We start from the raw sequence: 21,195 nt of genomic DNA, 5'->3' as shown, positions 1-21,195 counted from the left end.
GTTGAAAATCCTAGTGTTGAAATTTTCTAGATAATTGATAGGCCCCTTGTTTTCCCCTTAGGATAGACCTTTCCTGAAACAATCGTTCTTTGCTAATAATTTCCTTTTCCTATTCCATTGCTACTTTAAAAAACCTTTCCTTTTCTTTAATTATTTAAAAAATTTTGTTTATTTATTTATTTTGTTTGTTTTTGAAAGAGACAGAATGCAAGCAGGGGAGAAGCAGAGAGAGGGAGACACAGAATCCCACCAGGCTCTGAGTGGTCAGCACGGATCCCGATGCGGAGCTCAAACTTGTGAACTGTGAGATATGACCTGAGCAAAAGTCAGAGGCTTTAACTGAGCCACACAGGTACCCCAAATCTTTTCCTTTTCTACAACTCCATGGAGCTCCTTTCTATTTGCTAGATGGGATACTGCCCTTGTCATGAAACATTTAATAAAGCCAATTAGATCTTTAAAATGTACTCAGTTGAATTTTTGTTATTTAACAGTTCATCTTCAAGTAGTTCAGCACCCTGAGTTCTGGGATGAAGATGAAATGAAATGAAAACAATACCACCTTTCGTGAAAATGAAAATACCACCAATACCACCACTGCAAGGCTGTTGGGAGTGTTGACAAGGAAGCCATAGGCCCAAGGTGGAGTCACTTGCCCCAGGACAGCAGATCAAGACTTAATCGCAGTTTCAATTTCTCCAGGAGTAGAATTCTTTCTTTTTTTCCTTTTTCTTTTTTTTTGAGAGAGAGAAATGGTGTGTACGCGCATGCACACGATTCAGAGGGGCAGAAAGAGAATCCCTAGCAGGCTCCAGGCCGATGTTAAAAATTTTTAATCTTTAAAACAACAACAACAACAACAAAACAACAACAAAACAACAACAACAAAAATGGGGTGCTGGGTGACCCAGTCAGTTAAGCATCCAACTTTGGCTCAGGTCATGATCTTGTGGTTGGTGGGTTTGAGCCCCGCTTTGGGCTCTATACTGTGACAGGTGGAGTCTGGAGCCTGCTTTGGGTTCTGCATCTCCCTCTCTGCTCCTCCCCTGCTCACACTGTCTTTCTCTCTCATTCAAAAATAAACATTAAAAACCATTATTTTCTAGTAATCTCCACACCCAACACGGGGCTTGACCTCATAACCCAGAGACCAAGAGTCATGTGCTTTACCAACTGAGCCAGCCAGCTGTCCCAAATATAAAATCTTAAAAAAGAAAAGAAAAGAAATTTGCCTGTGAACAGAAGATGGACAGTAGCCCGAAGGGATGAAAGTTGGGAGTGTCTATTGGAGAGGAAGTTGAATATCTGAGGGTTACAAAGGCATGGTAAAAGCGTGAACCAAGGATAGAGACTGAGAGCCAGCACTATAGTGGAAGTTGAGAGCAAGATTATTAAGGGAATCATTTGAAGATAAATTTTGAACTTTGATATAATCTTTGTTAGGTTAGGTGTGGGAAATACAATCCAGCAAGACAGGTATTATCTCTACTGATAAGAGATGAGACTAAGACAGTCAGAGAAAGACAGATACCACGTGTTTTCACTCATATGTGGATCTTGAAAAACTTAACAGACCATGGGGGAGGGGAAGGGGAAAAAAAAGTTACAGAGAAGAAGGGAGGTAAATCATAAGAGACTCTCGGATACTGAGAACAAACTGAGGGTTGATGGGGGGTGGGGAAGAGGGGAAAGTGGGTGATGGGCACTGAGAAGGGCACTTGTTGGGATGAGCACTGGGTGTCGTATGGAAACTAATTTGACAATAAATTATATTGAAAAAAAAAAAGAAACCTGAAAAAAATTTTTTAAAAAATTAAACTTAAAAAAAAAAAAAAAAAAGAAATGAGACTAAGAGAAGTAATTTGCAAAGACCACTTTTTAGTGCCTGGGCTGGGATTCCAACACATATCCATCTGGCTAGGGATGGGCTGTAAACTGAAGTTTTCACATCCTTATTTTATAAAGAATTCTTACTGTCACCCCTGCTGAAAACCTCTTAAGTATGTACATTTCTTCCCCCCACAATTTGTGCCATACATTAGAGTTGGCCCCTGAAGAACATGGGTTTGAAATTGCATGGGTCCACTTATATATTGATTTTCAACACAGTATGGTACTGTAAATGTATTTTCTCCTATGACTTTCTTAATAACATTTTCTTTTCTCAACCTTACCTTAAATATACAGTATTGATACATAAAACATACAAAATGGGTGTTGACCAACTATGTTATTGGTTAGGCCAAGAGGTTATTAATAAAGTTTTTGGGGAGTCAAAAGCTCTATGCAGATTTTCAAGGTGCCTGGCTAGCTCAGGTGGTAGGGCATGTGACTCTTGATCTCAAGCTTGTAAATTTGAGCCCCATGTTGGGCGTAGAGATTACTTAAAATAAATACATCTCACCTAATAAAAATTCTAACATTTTTTTAAAGTGATATAGATTTTCAGCTGCACCCATGGGAGAGGGGTCAGTGTCCTTTACCTCTGCCTTGTTCAAGGGTCATCTGTAATTCGTGTAGCTTTCTTGTGTTTCAAATCTTCCCTTACACCTTTGCTGTCATGGCCCTAACACATTTCATTTCTGTTTTCCTGATGTCCTTGACACTCCTGTCTCAATCCCGCCATCCATCTTTAACACCAATGCTGGATTCATTTTTCTAAAATAGTACGATGACTGCCTGCTGAAAATTTCTCAGGGATTCATTATTGCCTAGATCTGTGGTTTCCAGAATGTGAGCCAAGGTACCCATGGGCAGCAAACTCAGAGGGATACCATGGATATTTTAAGCTTTGGGGTGAATCACAGTGATACTTGACATCTATTAGAAAATATAGTTACTACTAGCTTGAAGTAGGTCAGTTTCAACATTAGGTCATTTAGGTTCCTTTCAATGTCAAACAGGGAAAGAAGGTGGTAGTGTCCAACTTGATTCCACGGTTTGAGAAGTTAAGCAGTGCCTAACGTTCTGGTGAGAGAAAAAGCTTTTCTAAAAGCCTGAAACATAAGGAAAGACATTTTAGATTTATAAATCAGCATGTACATAAACTTCATATAAACCTTCATATAAGCCTGATTTATGGCCAGCCAAGCATACATTGTACATCTGAAGCCCTAAAGGAAAAATATCTTGTTCTTAAGATATCAATTAATACTCCTACTCTCTGTGCTCCTTGACAGTAAACTCATTAAACTCATAAAATTCATGATTCATACCTGTATGTTAAGCTATTATCTTTTGAGCTTTTACAAAATGTAAAAAAAAATTTAACAACGCAAAAACTGTTCAATGTAAAAACTGTTCATTCTCTGGAACACCTTCCCTGTGAAAAGCATGATGTCTGGGCAGCTGTTCTTACTTGGGCTCTAATAAAACTCCTTGCTTTTAGAGATTCTTAAAAGTTTGTTCATTTTGCATAGATGATTGCATTAGTGAGTAATTATAGTTAGTTAAAAATGAAACACAGGGCACCTGGCTGGCTCAGTGAGAAGAGCAGGTGACTCTTGCTCCTGGGGTCACGAATTCAAGCCCCACATTGGGTGTAGAGATTGCTTAAGTAAATAAATAAATAACTAAAAAAAGCAATGAAATTTTTCTCTTAGATTTATGTACATTATTTTTTCAAATATCTACTAAATTGATGGATCTCACTACTTAAAATAGAACCATTAGGTATTTCTTCAGGTGTCATAAATATTACTAAGACACTAGGGAAAGTTTGGAAACTTCTAGCCTAGATGACAAAAATCCACCTCTTAGCCTGGCATTTAAGGATCTTCATGACTTCTACTAACACCATGTACGTCCCTGCCCCCACTATTCCCTGGCTCAAATCTTTCTCCAGTGCTTGCTGTTTGACCTTGGGCAAACCAACCTAACTTCTCGGTGCCTATCTCCCTGGCTGTAAAAGGAGGTAATAGTGTTTACCTTGTGATGGTAATGAAGACTACCTAAGAAGTACGATAAGGAGGAACATGTAAAAACACCATGGATGGCATATTACAAGTGCTCACTTAAGTGTCAGACATAATCCCCTCTCATCTTGAACCCTCTGAACAAGCCTAGTTTCCCATACTCATTTCTCCAAGATTCATCTGGACATTTCATGACTCCTTCCCCCTGAAGTTCCAATGATACCCCCTCCCCAGGTTTAATTTGCTAGAGCAGCTCACAGACTCAGAGAAACATTTTATTTACTAGATGATTGGGTTACCACACAAGGCTGGAACTCAGGAACAGCCAGGCAGAAGAGATGCATAGGGCATAGGGCAAAGAGTGGGGAAAGGAAGTGAGGCTCCCATGGCCTAAGCTTGCTACTCTCCCCAGACCTCCACGTGTTCACCAACCTGGAAGGTCCTTAACTTTCTAGCTAGCCTCTCCAAATGTTACTCTTCCTTCAATCTTTGTTCTACCACCTCCATCAAGCCTTCTTCCACCAAATTAGCCCAGGGTTAACTATTAGAGTACACAACTCTATCACACAACCCTGTTAGTAAAGTATTGCTGCTTGTTATTTAACTTACATGTCACCAGCACGTTGTCTTACCAAATAGATTACAAGCATCTTTGAGGTTAAGAATGCCATGCTGTGTTAAAGTTTCCTATAGCATCCAGCAAAGTGGAGGGTACAGATCACTATTTGCTGAGTTAATATAACATATATGAATTCATCCAGGCTCCAGATCAGATTAAACACCCAGAACACCTCCACATGTACAAAAGGCAGATGGAGCAGAAGTTGGAGGGAACGGGCAAAGGCAAGAGTGCAGAAACGCCATTTGGGAGTGCAAAGAACAGTGAGGTGAAGGCCCCTTGGGAGCCCAAGCTACGAGTAAATGGGGTTTCTGTGCTGGGAAAGATGAGTAACAGCCACTGAGTTACATTCCTAGGTGTTAACTAGGGAGGCCCGACAAGGAGGTAAGGATCCCACAGCTGAGTTTCCCCTCCTCTCCTTCCAAGAAGTAGAACTTTTTTTTTTTGGCCAGAAATGCCAATTTCAAATTATTTGGATAAACAATCTTTTAAACTGTCAACATTTTGAAAATGGGTAGAATATTCAGTCCTTATCACTGGTGAGAATTATGTAACTGGGTTTCCCCTTCATAATTTTTGGGACATAACCAACTGTGTGAATGTTTTTGTATGAAGGCAAAGAAATTTAGCCATCCCTGAAAGTCAGGGTGGAGGTGTTACTTGCTCTGATTGGGTGGCAGACTCAATGCTCAAGAGTAGATGGGAGTTTGGTGAAGAAATTGGGAGATGCAGGAAAAAAATGGAAGATAGCCGGGAGGTGTGGGCGGCTTAGTTGGTTAAGTGTTCGGCTTCATTCAGGTCATGATCTCATGGTTCATGGGTTCGAGCCCCGCATAGGACTCTGTGCTAACAGCTCAGAGCCTGGAGCCTGCTTCAATTCTTGCTCTCCCTCTCTCTGTCTGTCCCTCCCCTACTCACGCTCTATTTCAAAAATGAAATTAACATTAAAAAAAAGTGGGGCGCCTGGGTGGCGCAGTCGGTTAAGCGTCCGACTTCAGCCAGGTCGCGATCTCGCGGTCCGTGAGTTCGAGCCCCGCGTCGGGCTCTGGGCTGATGGCTCGGAGCCTGGAGCCTGTTTCCGATTCTGTGTCTCCCTCTCTCTCTGCCCCTCCCCCGTTCATGCTCTGTCTCTCTCTGTCCCAAAAATAAATAAACGTTGAAAAAAAAAAAAAAGTAAATACACATTAAAAAAAAAAAAAAAAAAAAGGAAGACAGCCAAAGCCAAAGTCTGCCTCGATCAACTAAGAAATGAAAATAGCTGTGCCTTTAGTAAACCAGCAGGGAAGCCTGCCACAGACTTCAGCTGATTAAAGATCCACGGGGCCAGGTCCAGGACTGGCTGTGCAAACAGCAGTCCGTGACCGTGCTTAAGAATATAGGGAAGACACAGGCAGCTAGTGACACGTGCCTGGTGGATGGAGTCTGGCACCCACTGCTCTAAAAGGGCACACCCGCAGAAGGCTACTGCTCCTGGAAGACGGCAGGGCTAGCCACAGGGCACTTAAGTAGAAGAAAAATATTCTGGGTTAAATCAGTGTCTTGACTGTGTTAACTAGATTAGCTCAAGAGTGTTCAGTGGACACACTTAAGTTAAAAGGCTATTTCCATTTCTCAGTGTGTAGTCCGGACAGTTATAGAATTATTTATTTTAAAAGTAGCACTTCGTAAAAATCACCAAAACCAAACCCAAAAAACGGAAGTGATTTAGATTAAAAGCTCCAAGGTGTACGGTTTCTTCACCCCCATTTATTAAGCCATCTTAAGTAACTTCAAGTTCATTGATTTACAATGAGGTATAGAGCCCAACCGGGATGAGACAGAATGTGTTCCAAGTTAGAAAGTCTAGCATGGCTTCTCAGTGAGGTCTCCTGTGGAGCATCTGTGCTCCGCTGTACAATTAAGGCTTTCTTCCTACACATCTGAATGTTACCTTTGGGATCCTCTGACTATGACTGATTTGGTCTGATTCTAATGGCTTGCCGCTTTGTTGCGTAGAAGGTTGATCCAAGCTTCCAGGCACCCCCTCTTCGTAGGCCTCAGTTATGTACATGTGAGGTTCAGGAGAGCCGACCAATCTGAAAGGCTGGGAACACTTGTTTAAGGAGGAACCGCCATTCCGGCATCAACTGTCCTTAATCCTACTGCAGAAACTGTTTTCATTCTGGGGATGGTGAGTCCTAGAAGGTCATGGCCAAGAAGCAGATGTCCTAAGTGGCTTCCTCTGAGAGTTTAACCCCAAGAGGGAGCCGGCTGGTCACTTGCTTTTTATCACATTTCCAATAGCTGCTCCATTTCCTCAAGGGCTGTTGTAAAATCATGCACTTGACTGTTACATAATGTCTGCTGCTCTAGGAACCGGGCCCGCTCTTCTTCTTTCATCTTCAACTTTACTTTTAAGGCCTGCATGGAAAGACATTCAAAAAGAAACAAACAAAACAAACACCCACAAAACTTTGATTCACATGGGAGACAATACCATCTCAGGACATGATACTTCTCTTCCATTGAGGAAGACCATTAGAATACTGACAGACATTGTATTTTCTACCTTAAATTTGTACATCTGTGCTCATTTTAGGGATGGTCTCTCTCCTATATCTAAAGTGGAGCCACGAAATCCTCTAGGTTCCAGTGTACTATCCCATGATTCTTCCAACCAATCCAAAGAAGTCCAGACCCAAGAATCTGGGTTTCCTATTCCAGGTTTCCTTGAGATAACCAAGTTTCCAGAGCACAGTTTGCACAGGCCCACCTCTTACTTTGAGCCATCTAGTGTTTGCACATCGCCTCAAGCCCTGTAGCTGTGAACATTTCTGCATCTTTAGAAGAGAAAATTGGTTGAAAAAAAGTGGTGAAAACAAATGAAGTCTCAGAATTTAGTTAAGAGTAACACATCAATGTTGGTTTTTTAATGTTGATAAATGTACTATGATAATATATGGTGTTAACATTAAGGGAATGGAATTCTCTGTGTTATCTTTGCAACTCTTCGGTAAATCCATTATCATTAAAAAGTGGTTTGTTAAAGATAAATAAATAGGTAAATAAGAAAGAGTCCTCCACAGATCCACCTACTGTGGTAGGAAATGGTAATCCTGACTCAGGGTGACATCTGTCTCTCACCTGTAACTCCTCCATCTGTTTTTTGGCTGTTTCATTAAAAAGCTTCAGCTCATCTTGCAAAGTTTCCAGTAGCAACTAAAAGGAAAGTACAGTGTGATAACAAATCTTTATTGATAGGTGAAAACTTGCTTTATATAAACTAATCTCTTTATATAAAATGAAAGTTGGCTAGATGATTGCTAACAAGCCTTCCCTTAGCTCAGTCATCTATTGAGTGTCCCACTTGTGGCAGGCTCTCTAGTGGGCACCCCGGAGGAACTCCCACAGGATGGACAGATCACCCCACTTCCAGGTGCTCTATGTTACACAGCCAATGGGGTCAAAACACAGTAGCCACCGGAGAGGTGACTACTAGCCTGTGGGACTGGAGGAAGGCTTCCATCTTGAGTATTCTATTATTCTAATATGACCACTGATCTTCCTGGTGAAGAAGTCAGAGAAGCTCAAAAGACTTAACCCTGAACAACTACCTTCCTACTTTACGAGAGAACCAAAGAGAAGCCGAATTTAATTCAGGCTGCACCTTTCCATCATACAGTTCTCAGTAAATGGGTAAGGGGAGAAATTTGGTAAAGTGGAGAACAGAGAAACCAGAAAGCTCTCTCTACAGGTTCATCCTATTATGTGTCTCAAAGTAGCATATTTTCAACTCAGACCCACTCATATCTGTAAGCACAAAATTGCCTTCCAGTAAAATATGCTTTTCGAGTACATATCCACGGCTCTCTTCCACTATCATGGAAAACAAAGGCTGCTTCCTCGGGTTTGCTGGGCACATGGCAGAGACTTTCTTAGCTGTGCAGAGACCCGTGGTCCCTTGGCCCCCAAATACTCACACCCATGCCCTCACCATAGAGTCCGTGTGATCTGTGGTGGCTTCTTGCCGTGACGCCAGGGTCTCACTGCCTAAAACTGATACAAACAACAGAGTCAGCTTGCTTAGGGAACTGCACCTTAAACAGAAATAAAAACCCCTCCACGGACAAGTATAGGAATACTCATGAGGGAAACTTCTCTGAGTGTCTGGTCCCTGACTGTCTCCTGAGTTTTCACCTTGGCAGGGTCACCTACACCCACCCTCCGAGCTTTACTTTACCTCCCTCTGTTCTAGTTTTGGATATGGTCAAAAGTTTAATCTGCTTTCTCTTCAGCTCAGCAGAAAATCTGTCTAGAGAAAATGCAAAGGTTGTATTTTTCTGTTTCATTGACAATACAAAAAACTATTTTTAAAAGCTTTTCAGGCTTTCTGCCTGTAGATGCTGCCTTTAAGCATCCTTAAAGTCTCCCCTCCCACCGCTGTCATGTCTAAGTCAGAGTATCCCAAAGAGCCTAAAAAGCCACAGAAGGTTTTCATCAGAGGTTTGAGCTTTGAGACAATGGATGAGTCTGAGGAGCCATTCTGAGCAATGGGGAATGCTCACGGACTGTGTGGCAACGACAGACCCAAACACCAAGCACTCCAGAGGCTTTGGGTTTGTCACGTAGGCCACTGTGGAAGAGACAGATGCAGCCATGACTGCAAGGCCACACAAGGTGGATGGAAGAGTAGTAGAACCAAAGAGGGCTATCTCGAGAGAAGCTTCTCAAACACCTGGTCCCCACTTAACTGTGAAAAAGATTTTTGTCGGTGGCATTAAAGAAGACACTGAAGAACATCATCTAAGAGATTATTTTGAACAGTACGGGAAAACTGAAGTGATTGAAATCATGACTGGCCGAGGCAGTGGCAAAAAGAGAGGCTTTGCTTTTGTAACGTTTGATGACCATGACCCTGTAGACAAGATAGTCATTCAAAATATACTATACTGTGAATGGCCACAACCGTAAAGTAAGGAAAGTTTCATCTAAGTAAGAGATGGCTAGTGCTTCCTCCAGTCAAAGAGGTCGAAGTGGTTCTGGAAACTTCGGTGGTGGTCGTGGAGGTGTTTTTGGTGGGAATGACAACTTTGGCCGTGGAGGAAACTTCAGTGGGTGAGGTGGCTTTGGTGGCAGTCGAGGTGATGGCGGATGGTGGCAGTGGGGATGGCTATAACGGATTTGGTATCGATGGAAGCAACTTTGGAGGTGGCGGAAGCTATAATGATTTTGGCAATTACAACAGTCAGTCTTCAAATTCTGGAGACAGAAGTTCTGGCCCCTATGGTGGTGGAGGCCAATACTTTGCCAAACCACAAAACCAAAGTGGCTATGATGGTTCCAGCAACAGCAGTAGCTATGGCAGTGGCAGAAGGTTTTAATTACTGCCAGGAAACAAAGCTTAGCAGGAGGGGAGAGCCACAGAAGTGACAGGGAAGCTACAGGTTACAACAGATTTGTGAACTCAGCCAAGCACAGTGGTGGCAAAGCTGCTACAAAGAAGACATTTATTAGACAATACTCGTGTGTATGGACAAAAACTCGAGGATTGTATTTGTGACTAATTGTTTAACATAGGTGATTTTAGTTTTTGTTCTGTGGAAAGTGTAAAGCATTCCAACAAAGGGTTTTAATGTAGATTTTTTTTTTGTACCCATGCTGTTGATTGCTAAATGTAATAGTCTGATCACGACGCTGAATAAATGTGTCTTTTTTTTTTAAAAAAAAAATCTTTTCAGGCTTAATAAATTATTATTTTCGGTAAAAGTAGTGCATATATATCACAAATTAAAATTATACAAAAACATATACGGTGACTATAAAGAATATATACTAAAATGCACAGGTTAATCAGCAGCATTCAAAGCCAGTGTCCCTGAATTCAAAGAAGCCTGGGCCCCTTTACCTGGTATTCTCAGGCTCCTCAACTCAGTATGAGTACAGTCTTTCGGCAATTCCTTTTTCTATGCCCCTCTTTGCTATAGACTCTGCTTTCTAGGGACAGGGTCAGAATAGAAATCACATTTAAGGGGCACCCGGGTGGTTCAGTGGGTTAAGTGTCCAACTTCAGCTTGGGTCATGATCTCACAGTTCTTGAGTTCGAGCCCCACGTCAGGCTCTGTGCTGACTGCTCACAGCCTGGCTCTTGCTTGGGGTTCTGTGTCTCCCTCTCTCTCTGCCCCTCCCCCACTCATATGCTGTCTGCCTGTCTTTCTCTCTTTCGAAAATAAACAAATATTAAAAAAAAAAAAAAGTCACATTTAACTATTGTGATTCTGCTGATCAGCCAGGTTTAGGAACTCTTGAAATAGTGTCACCTCTATCTTTTCCCATCTGGGAAATTTACCCTGTTTGCTATCTGCCTTGAAAGAAATGTGAGGCACCTGGGTGGCTCAGCTGGTTAGCATCCGACTTCAGCTCAGGTCATGATCTCTCATGTTCGTGAGTTCAAGCCCACGTCGGGCTCTGTGCTGACAGCTCAGAGCCTAGAGCCTAATTTGGATTCTGTGTCTCCCCCTCTCTCTGCCCCTCACCTGCTTGAGCTGTGTGTGTGTTTCTCTCTCAAAAATAAACGTAAAAAAAAGTTTTTAAATTAAAAAAAAGAAAGAAATGAAATATTTCTGATCTATTTGCAAGGTCATACTTGTTAGCATCAAATGAATGGCACAAAGTGTTCAGATAAGAGATAATCCTCTCTCTACAACTATCTGAAATTCTGTTGGTTTAAGTCAACATCACAAGGGAACAAAGGAAAGCTCCTCCAGGGGTGCCTGGCTGGCTCAGTCGGTAGAGGATATGACTCTTGATGTCTGGGTTATAAGCTCAAGCCACACATTGGGTGTAGAGATGACTTAAAAACAAAAAGAAAAAAATCTTTAAAAAAAGAAAGAAAAACTCCTCCAAATCTTCAGGGTTTTGCTAAGCAACCCCTGCACTAAATGGACCAGCTGATGCCATGCCGAACTCCTGACAGCCAGTCCACAATCAGACCAGGAGGCGGCAGGTGCACTGACTCCTCTGAAGGCAACTGTGTACCGTCTCTTACCTGGGTTGAGGCCCTTGCTCTCCAAAATTGCCAAACAGTTATCCTGAAACTTCTCCAGCAGCTCCACCTTTTGGGTCAGGTCCTTCAGTTCTCCCTATCAGGGTGCCATGCAGACAGATGAGGCCTGTTCCACTCTGCGGGGGTGGTTTTGCTGCCCTTACTCTTGGACAGCCACAGCCCAAGCCCGGTGTCTTCCCCTTCTGCCCTTGGGCACCTGGGCATCGCAAGCTTGCTCCCACCCAAGGGGCCGTCCCTCGGGATTCCATGCATTCCCCAGTGCAGTGATGACAGAGGTCTGGTGGGTCTCTCACCTGAGTTTCAGTCAACTTCTGGTGCAGCTGCCTGTTGACGGCCTCTAAGAGCTGGTTCTTATCCTTGAGCTCTTCCTCTGATTTCTGCTTGCTCAGTGGCTTGTAGCTGTAATGATAATTGTGCTTGTATGAAGCAGTGGAGGGGTTAAAATGGGTTACAGGGTCACACAAACAGGAGTTCGAATCTTGGCTGCATTATCTAATAGTTTATGACCTTCAGTAAGCTACATAACCTCTCTGAGGCTTGGTTTCCTCATTTCTAGAATTAGGGTAATACCCACATCTCATAACATTATTGTGAAAAATGAGAGAGAATACATGTAATAATTCTTAGCACAGCTACAGATACACAGTAAATACCTAATAAATATTAGCCATTATGATCAATATTAACCTCTCTTTCCGATGCCCTCAGAGTCCTTCTTGAATAGTATTTTATCTTCATAATTTTTTTAAGGTTTTATTATTTACTTTTTTTTTTTTTGGTTGTTTATTTTGAGAGAGACAGAGAGAGAGCATGGGGGAGGGGCAGAGAGAAGGAGACAGAGAATCCCAAGCAGGCTCCACGCCATCAGCACGGAGCCCAACATTGGGCTTGATCTCAGAACCATGAGATCATGACCTAAGCCAAAATCAAGAGTCACGCCCAACCGATTGAGCCACCCAGGCTTCCCTGTAGTTTTTAGAGAGAGAGAGAGAGCACAAGTGGGGGAGAAGGGCAGAGGGTGAGACAGAGAGAATCCTGAGCAGGCTCCACAGTCAGCACAGAGCCCAACGTGGGGCTTGATCCCATGACCCCGGGATCATGACTTCAGCCAAAATCAAGAGTCGGATGCTCAGCCGACTGAGCCACCCAGGTGCCCTAAAGATTTTATTTTATTTTATTTTTTTCAACGTTTATTTATTTTTGGGACAGAGAGAGACAGAGCATGAACTGGGGAGGGGCAGAGAGAGAGGGACACACAGAATCGGAAACAGGCTCCAGGCTCTGAGCCATCAGCCCAGAGCCCGACGCGGGGCTCGAACTCCCGGACCGCGAGATCGTGACCTGGCTGAAGTCGGACGCTTAACCGACTGCGCCACCCAGGCGCCCCTAAAGATTTTATTTTTAAGTAATCTCTACACCCAACGTGGGGCTTGAACTCAAAGCCCTGAGATCAAGAGTCGCATTGTTCTACTGACTAAGCTGGCCATGTGCTCCTATCTTCAGAACTTTTAAGACATGCCCAAATCTATTATAGATTTGGAATTAGAACCTATTTGGAATTAGATTTGGAATCAGAACCTATGTCTACAAACTTTCCAGCTTGCACTATTTCCATCTTCAGGACTGCAAAACATCCAAGCTAGCCTCAAACAGAGAGATGGATCCTTCCCCAGGATTCTACCACCACCACCATCACCTCCATCTCAAAGTCACTAACCACATGCAGTGCCTCCTAACCTGAAGGCTCACGCCTTCAATAGGAGCCATCAATAGGAGATGGGCTATCTAGCTGGGTTTGATTTCCAATTAGCAGTGGTCCTGGCATGGAGCCCAGAAAGCTCGTCTGGTTCTCAAGATGGTAGCATCACGGATCCTTGCCCTGACAGTGGTTCTCAAACTTGGCTGTGCTTCATCCCTGAAAATTCCACTCAACTTTCTGGGATGGCACCCAGACTATAACACATTACAAGAACCCATGAGCGATTCTGAGGTATGCGACTGATATCCGCCACCCCAAAATAGTGGCCAGCTTTCATTTACCCCGATGCTCACCTTTTTCTGATGTTCCTCCTAAAGGCAGTGTCTGCAGCTTTCACCTGCCTAGAGGAGCAAAAACAAAGAAACCGGGATGTTAACTAGTCTCATTGTGGTGATCATTTTGCAACATACACAAATACCTAATCATTATATTGTACACCTGAAACTAATATAATGTGTGTTAATAACATACCTCAATTAAAAAAGGAAACAACAGAGAAATCAGAGACTTGTGGCATTGTTACGTGTGTGGTGAACAAGGCAGAACAAAGAGCTTGGTTTTCTGAGGAAAGAACCAGAGATTCCATAGAATGCCAACAGCAGCCGCTTGAGAAGCTCTGAGGGTCCTTGCACTTTTGTCTCAGCCCAGACTATTAATAGGGAATGGGCTCCTCTCCTGACCACCTCGACCACCCGACAGACCTGCTGCTGCTCAAAACGGTGTAATTATCTCATGTCAACCTTGCTTCTATGGGAACTGAGAAGAGGGAGGGGCACACACTTCCCTGGGCTGGACTGTGCTCAGACCAGCAACCTAGGCTAGCAAGCAGCCCCACCCACTCCGACCACCACTTAGGGCTGTTGTTTGGCCACAGTACTGCTGTCTGCACACTCAGAGCAAGTGGTGAGAGAGGAAAGAGTACCTCTTATCTTAACCCTTGCTGGGCCTCTTCAGAACTGATCGACTGCTTTGGGTCACTAACTCCCGCTGCCCTGTGCTCTCAAAAACCCTACTTTCTAAATCTTGATGCTGAGTAATTTCTAGCAAGAGGTTCTCACTGGATACCAATGCTCTGACTCTCACCCGTTCTCTCGTTTTGGTTTGATGATTTTTGTAACATCGTTCTCTGCACCTCCTGAATGAAGCCTGGAAACATCCACTTCTTTGGACTTCACTGGTAAGAGGCTCTTAGAAGGGGCTCGAGTTTGTGTGTCTGCAAAGGAAAGCAAGCGGGTGAAGACTCAAGCACCATGACCCAATAGCTGCGACTCTATAACAAACGGTTCTGTTCCAGGTCGTCGGACACTTGGATTTTCATTCTGGCCAACCACAACTCGTGGAGATCAATTCAGAAGAATAAGAGTTCGAGAATAATCGGGGATGGAAACTAAAACTCTTCGAATGTGACAGTGCAATGTGTTTGAGGACAGCCAAAAGCTTGATGGTGCAGCAAAGTGAACGGTCAGAGGGCACAGATGTGAAAGTGGAGGCTGATACAAGCAAAGAGCCAAATGCGAGCCAGTGTGGCCGTCAGCAGAGCAAAACACAGCTGAATCCTTCGTCCGTCTCCAGTGGAATTGAACCACCTTGTTAAGCTCCTAAGCATTCAGTTTGCTCTCCCAAGGCTACACTCAAACTGCTATGAGGTTCTCTTTGAACTGCCACACACTTGTTTTGACCAGTCTCCCTAAATACTCTGAGACGTCTTTGTGTCCCTAGCGCCTAGAGAGTATCCGGCATATTAACAGGGGTTTGGTACCCACTAGCTGAACATATAGAACACTTCAGAACTTCACACTTGACGATATTTCACACACCATTTCTGAATGATTTCCTCTAGTCTTCTCCCCCACCCCCCTGCCCTTTTTTTTTTTTTAACTTCTTAATGTTTATTTATTGTTGAGAGAGGGAGGGAGGGAGTGAGCAAGCATGTGCAAGAGGGGGGCAGGGGGCAGAGAGAGAGGGAGACACAGAATCCTAAGCAGACTCCAGGCTCCGAGCTGTCAGCACACAGCACAGAGCCTGACATGGGGCTCGAACTCATGAATCGTGAGATCATGTCTTGAGCTGAAAGTTGGGCGCTTAACCCACTGAGCCACCCAGGTGCCCCTTCTTTCCCCTTTTCATGATGATTGCCTTTACTTCAGCCCTTTTGTTTATTCATTAAGTGAATTCATTAGTTGACATTCTGTTCTTATCTTGCTAGGGTACTGCCAGATAACCTGAGAAGTGGCCCTGCCATGACATGCTTCTGCCCCAGAGAGGAGCATTTCCCCCTAGTCCCTATGCCAGCCACACAGTCTTTTTACCATTTATAGACCACAGCAAGTTCAAGTAACATGTTCTGGAGTTACACGCTGCCTCACCGCCTCTCCCCCCACGGATTTTCTAATTTAAACCAACTTTCACTTTGCTCAGTGTAAAATGGCTCCTTCAGCTTGACCTAAATTAAGGGCTGTAACAAATCAAGTTGAAGAAACGAGGTACAAAGCACTGGATCACAGGCATTAGGAAACTGGTATCTGTATTTGACACAGATTTTGTTGTGATGACTTTAGCTGCACAATAGTTTGGAATAAATATGATTTCTCAGGCTGACAAATGATTTCATTTATAGGTACACTCACTGGGCACTTATACCCTATATTCCATTCTCGTGCCCACAAAGCAAAGATTAAAATGGTTCTTTTTGAGACTCTTAAAAACTGAGAACAAACTGAGGGCTGATGGGGGGTGGGAGGGAGGGGAGGGTGGGTGATGGGTATTGAGGAGGGCACCTTTTGGGATGAGCACTGGGTGTTGTATGGAAACCAATTTGACGATAAACTTCATATTTTGAAAAAAAATGGTTCTTTTTGAAGTCTCTGAAGTACGCATGTTTTTATTTATTTATTTTTATTTATTTTTTAAAGTAGGTTCCATGCCCAATGTGGGGCTTGAACTCAGAACTGAGCTCAAGAGTCACATGCTTTACCAAGTAAGCCAGCCAGGTGCCCCAGGTCTTTGTCTGAAGTAAAAGGTAATCCTGGGGGAACATCCCATTTCAGGTATGAAGTTCTACACGGTAACAAATATATCCCATGAGAAAGGGTCTTAATAGTAAACTGATCAAAATTAACACTCTTCGTTGACTGGAAGCAGATCCAAATAATCCGTACTTGCTAGAACCTAAGGGCTGCATTGTAGGAAAAATTTAGCAGGATTTAACAAAGACTGTCTTCTTGAAATGAGAGGCGCTAAGGAGGAGAACTGGGTGGCTGGTGTCAAGGAAGGGAGACTCGTTCTTCACCGCAGATTGTTTTCTAACTTTGGATTTTTAACATGTGTATGTTACCTAGTTGGAAAACTAAAACTTAGAAACGAGTCGATGCCCAAAATCAAAACAAAAAACCTAGGAGATCGCCTTAAAACGTTAAACTGTTTCGGTCATATATGATCGTAAAGCTGGGACAGGGACAGAAAACTGAGATGAAAACTCCCAACTTGTCTGGGGAGAGCCCGTTATTTTCCACCCAAGGATGGTCACTGTTCTCCAAGGGAAAGGCAGGGTAAAGGGGCCAGGCTCCAGCTCCCCCAGAGACTCCTAGTCCTGCTGAAGCCAGATTACCATTTAGGTGTTCTGAGGCCACATGAGACAAACAAAAACAACCTTTAAGCCTTTGGAGACAAGCCTGTTTACCTCACAGATTAATCCTGTTACTGTTCACCCACCAGTGGCAGTCTCCTGGAAAGGAGTCTTAATAAAGCTGTTTCCAAATCTCCCACAACAGGTTCTGATGTTTGAAGTCTATTATATGCTACGCTCTCCAGATTACGCAGCTGGACAACTGCAGATTGTAGGAGATGACTTCCAACCACAAGCCCAGTAACACAAAGCAGGATGTCAAAGGAATCAAAAATTGTTTTTAATCCTATCTCTTCTCCCAAGGTTGTGGAAAACTCCAGCTAGGCCTGGCCCCTCTCTCTCATTTCACCCAACAAACACTGAGAACATACTACATAAGAGACACTGTGCAGTTACAAATGTGAACTAGACGTGGGTGAACCCCAGGGCCTCTTTCTAAGAATCAGACTCTCCTCTCTTCTCCCAGGTAACAAATCCGGTCCAGCCAGATAGCCCAACTCTGGAAACAAAACGAGCAATTGCTTAACAAGAGATTCCTAGCTTGAGGAAATAATATTGTGGAACAATCAGCAATTTAGCCAGGTTTCGGGGGAGTTAGCAGGTTGTCAGAGCCAATGGAATGCCCTTCCCCTTTCCAGGCCGCCGATCTAAGCCCTCATACTCCTAGGCTAGACCTCCTCCGCGAGTTCGCAGGGCGGCGTTGATACCCACCTGCCGGCAGGCCGCCGCTCTGCACAGCGGGGGGCTGCAGGGTGTACACTGTCTTAACCACGCTGGTCATCGTAACGAGGCGGCAAGGCTGGGCCCTGGAAGGTGCGAATCGAATGTTAGCCTGCGGTGGGCCAGGGGGCCCAAGCAGGTGGAAGGCCCCGGGAGAGGGCGACCTGGCCTGTCCGGGCCCGGGGAAGAAGTCGGGAGAAAGAAAATTCTCCATTCCCAGTCCATCCATCCCGCCCGCCTCCGACATCCAGCCCCGTGTCTCGCCCCGGGACAACCGAACCCAGGCGCCTGTAGCTCCTACTCGCAGCCCTCGTCGCTCTGGTTCAAAAGCTGCTCCGCAGTAACTGCCGCACTAGCAACCCGGTCTGCCGCCTAGCTTTCAAATGGAAACTTCCGGTGGCCGGGCGGGAGGGCGTGCGGTGTGCTTCCTGTAGGCGGCCATGTTGTACGTCTATCTGTGCCCTGGGCCGCGCCTTTGGGGGCTGCCATGCTGTACGGCAGGTCAGAAGAATGGCCGGAGCCTGGGCTCCTAGGCTTTGGGTGTTGGAGCCCCCAGGTCTGGGCAGGGGAGGGAAGTGGTGCACTCTGCGGGCCTGGAAGGAGCAATGAGCTGTGGGCGTCATATTCCTGGCTTGAGACGCAAATGCGGTCACGTTTAGAGTCCATGTCACAATCCTCTTTATTTGGTCCATGATTGTTAGGGAGATTGCATGCTGATTGGCGACAGCGCAGAGCACTTGGATAGGCAGAGAGTGGTGAGTGGTAGGTGACGTTTAAAGAGGATCTGTGGACGGAAATACCTCAGGCACTTGCCCTCAGTCCTAACTTTAATAACACATGGAGATTCCCCCCCCCCGCCCCCGTTTTTAAAAAAGGTAAGCTCTACCCCCAACCTGGGGCTTGAACTCATGACCCTGAGATCAAGAGCCATATTCTCTACCAACTGGACCAGCCAGGTACCCCAACACTTACCCAGATTTTAAGAAGAGATTCAGAGCTACTCCTAGAGAATAGGGGAGGGTACTCAAGCTCTTAAAGCACTCATTCATTTCGCGCAATAAATATTTATTGAGCATTTGCTGTGTGCCAGACCGTTCTTCTAACAGGACAGATGGGGGTGGGGCAACAAATACCCAGACTGACTGGCTCTGCCTTCCTGGAGTTTACAATATAGAAAATGATAAATAATCACACAAACACTAGTTACACCTCAATTAAGTGGGGGGAAGAAAACCAAATAAATACATATTTACCAACTGTAGTAAAACTATGAAGGAAAACCACAATGTACAATTGATGTGGGAAACAAAGGCAAATGAAAAGTTAAATTTCCTCACTGCCGATAGCCCATTGACAAGTTCTTGAAATAGGCAGAGTGACATTTCTCTAGGAACTCAGCTGCTTTGATGACACTTTGCTAAGGGCAAAAGACAATCTTAGCTTAACATTACCCAACCTCCAAGATCCTGTACGTCTACTCTAACATATAAAAATTCCTTTGGAAACTTCTTTTATCTCTACCCCCCCCCCCAAATGTATGTTAGCAATCATCCTCCAAGAATATGACCCACTGATATACATCTGAAGGGTCTTATGGCTGAGATTTTACTAAACAGTAATAAATTAACTTTTCCTAGCCTCAGAATCCTGGAAACCTTCAAGGTTTTCAAAATACCTTGGAGGCTTGTGCTATTCCTAACCCCCTCCCAACTTGAAAGCGTATAATCGGCCACACCTCACAATCTCAGTGCAGCTCTTTCTGCCCACAAGTCCTGTCCCTGTGATGTAATAAAACCACCTTTTTGCACTGAATATGTCTCAAGAATTCTTTCTTGGCCATTGGCTCCGAACCTCAACATTTTCTACACTGCTATGGCAGCAAAAGCCTGGGAAACCCAATTGAAATCGAATAGTGAGGGAAAACGCTTATGTTTGATTGATGAAAGATGAGTGGGAGTTAATCTGATGAACAATGTGGGGTAGGTAGAAGGGAGGACAAATGCAAAGTCCCAAAGCAGGATTGAACAAGAAAGGCTGACACAGAGAAGAAAAGTGGTACAGATAAAGCCGGAGAGATAAGTAGTCAAATAGCAAGCTTTACAGGCCAAAGGTAAAGAGATTAGATTTGATCCTTAAGAGTAACGGGAAGTCATTGAAATATTAGAGCAGTAGAGTGTTATTCAATTTATATTTTAAAAAGCTGACTCTGGCTACTTCATGGAGAATGGATTGAAGGGGGGCAAGGGCAAAACTAGGGAGATGGCTGGGAGGCTACTGTAATCATTCAAATGAGAGATGATGGTGGCCTGGCCGCAAGGCTGGTGGTAGCAGTGAGGATTGTAGAGACCGCTTCTAGGCAAACAGCCTTGAGAGACACAACGTGGAAAGGGCCCAGAGCAACCACCTGACCGGCCCGACAGGCCACCCACCTCAAAATATCCATAGGCCCTAACTACCCAATGGGCTGCTTACAACTAGGCACGGTTACCAAAGCAGGGAAAATTCCATAGTCCATACACCTCCTCACCTTCTGCCTTTAAAAACAGCCCCCACCCACTGCCTTGTTTCAGACAGCCCCTCTGCTGTCCTGCCCACTGCTCCTTTGTGGTGTATTCCATAACCTTCTATCGCCTTCGTTCTGCCTCAGGTGAATCCTTTTGATGAGGGAGCATGAGGTAGGTTGAGGGTAAAATACAGGCCAGCACACCTGCCCCCCAGGTGGAATATGTGTGATATTCCTTGGACAGTCCCAGCTACCCAAGAACAAAGGAAAGGGGTTTAAGTGCTTGCCATGGTAAGGTGGGAAACTAAGGCAAATGAAAAATTAAATTCCCTTACTGCCTACAGCCCACTGACAAGTCCTTGAAATCGGCAGAGTGACCTCCCTCTAGGAGCTCAGCTGCCTCAAGGATGACACTTTGCTGGGAACAAAGAGAACCTTAGCTTAACATTATCCCAAACTAGAGGACCCTGTAAGTCGACTTCCTTTATCTCAACGCCCCAAGATATACGCTGGCAATCATACTCCAAGCTCATGGCCCCCTGATACACATCAGAAGGGTCTCATGACTGAGGTTGTATTAAATGGCAATAAATGGCATTTCCCTAGCAACAGCTAGTCCTTCAAGGTGCTGGAAATCTTGCTTCCAAAATTCCTTAGATACTTACTCTAATCCTGACCTGAGGGTATATAGTGAATGACCCGTCAGGACCCCAGTGCAGCTCTTCCTGCCCACGGGTCCTGTCCTGTGCTTTAATAAAATCACCTTTTTGCACCAAAGACATCTTCCAGAACTCTTTCTTGGCCAATGGCTCCAGACCCCACGAACCCCCCCATCACCCTAAACTTCATCACTTTCACTGCCCATGCCACTGGCCCCACATTTGGGGGCCCCCATCCAATCAGACAGAGACCCCATTCAGACACCACAGTGATGGAAAAGAAGCAGACACATTTAAGACAGCTTTTGGAGGGTAGAATTTCAGGACTCCGTGTTGGACCGGATACGGGAGAAG

The 21,195-nt window shown here is 44.4% G+C and overlaps 1 protein-coding gene and 1 pseudogene across 1 annotated transcript; one reads left to right on the top strand and one right to left on the bottom strand.

The window, feature by feature from the left end:
* Positions 1 to 6,267: 6,267 nt before the first annotated feature.
* On the bottom strand, positions 6,268 to 19,178 carry KNSTRN (kinetochore localized astrin (SPAG5) binding protein). Its single transcript, XM_025919243.2, is given in 10 exon segments — positions 6,268 to 6,933; positions 7,657 to 7,731; positions 8,507 to 8,568; positions 11,558 to 11,651; positions 11,869 to 11,974; positions 13,628 to 13,675; positions 14,418 to 14,547; positions 17,671 to 17,765; positions 17,960 to 18,248; positions 18,251 to 19,178. Coding segments are annotated over 10 exon segments (1,152 nt in total). The 5' UTR covers positions 18,372 to 19,178; the 3' UTR covers positions 6,268 to 6,801.
* LOC112855149 (heterogeneous nuclear ribonucleoprotein A1-like) lies at positions 8,958 to 9,992 on the top strand (annotated as a pseudogene).
* Positions 19,179 to 21,195: the final 2,017 nt, after the last annotated feature.

This window comes from Puma concolor, chromosome B3 (assembly GCF_028749965.1).
Source record: "Puma concolor isolate L17-30 chromosome B3, mPumCon1.1.hap2, whole genome shotgun sequence".
In the NCBI taxonomy this organism is placed as follows: Eukaryota; Metazoa; Chordata; class Mammalia; order Carnivora; family Felidae; genus Puma; species Puma concolor.
Note: the sequence above shows the minus strand (reverse complement) of the source record. Positions and strands in the feature narration are given on the sequence as shown.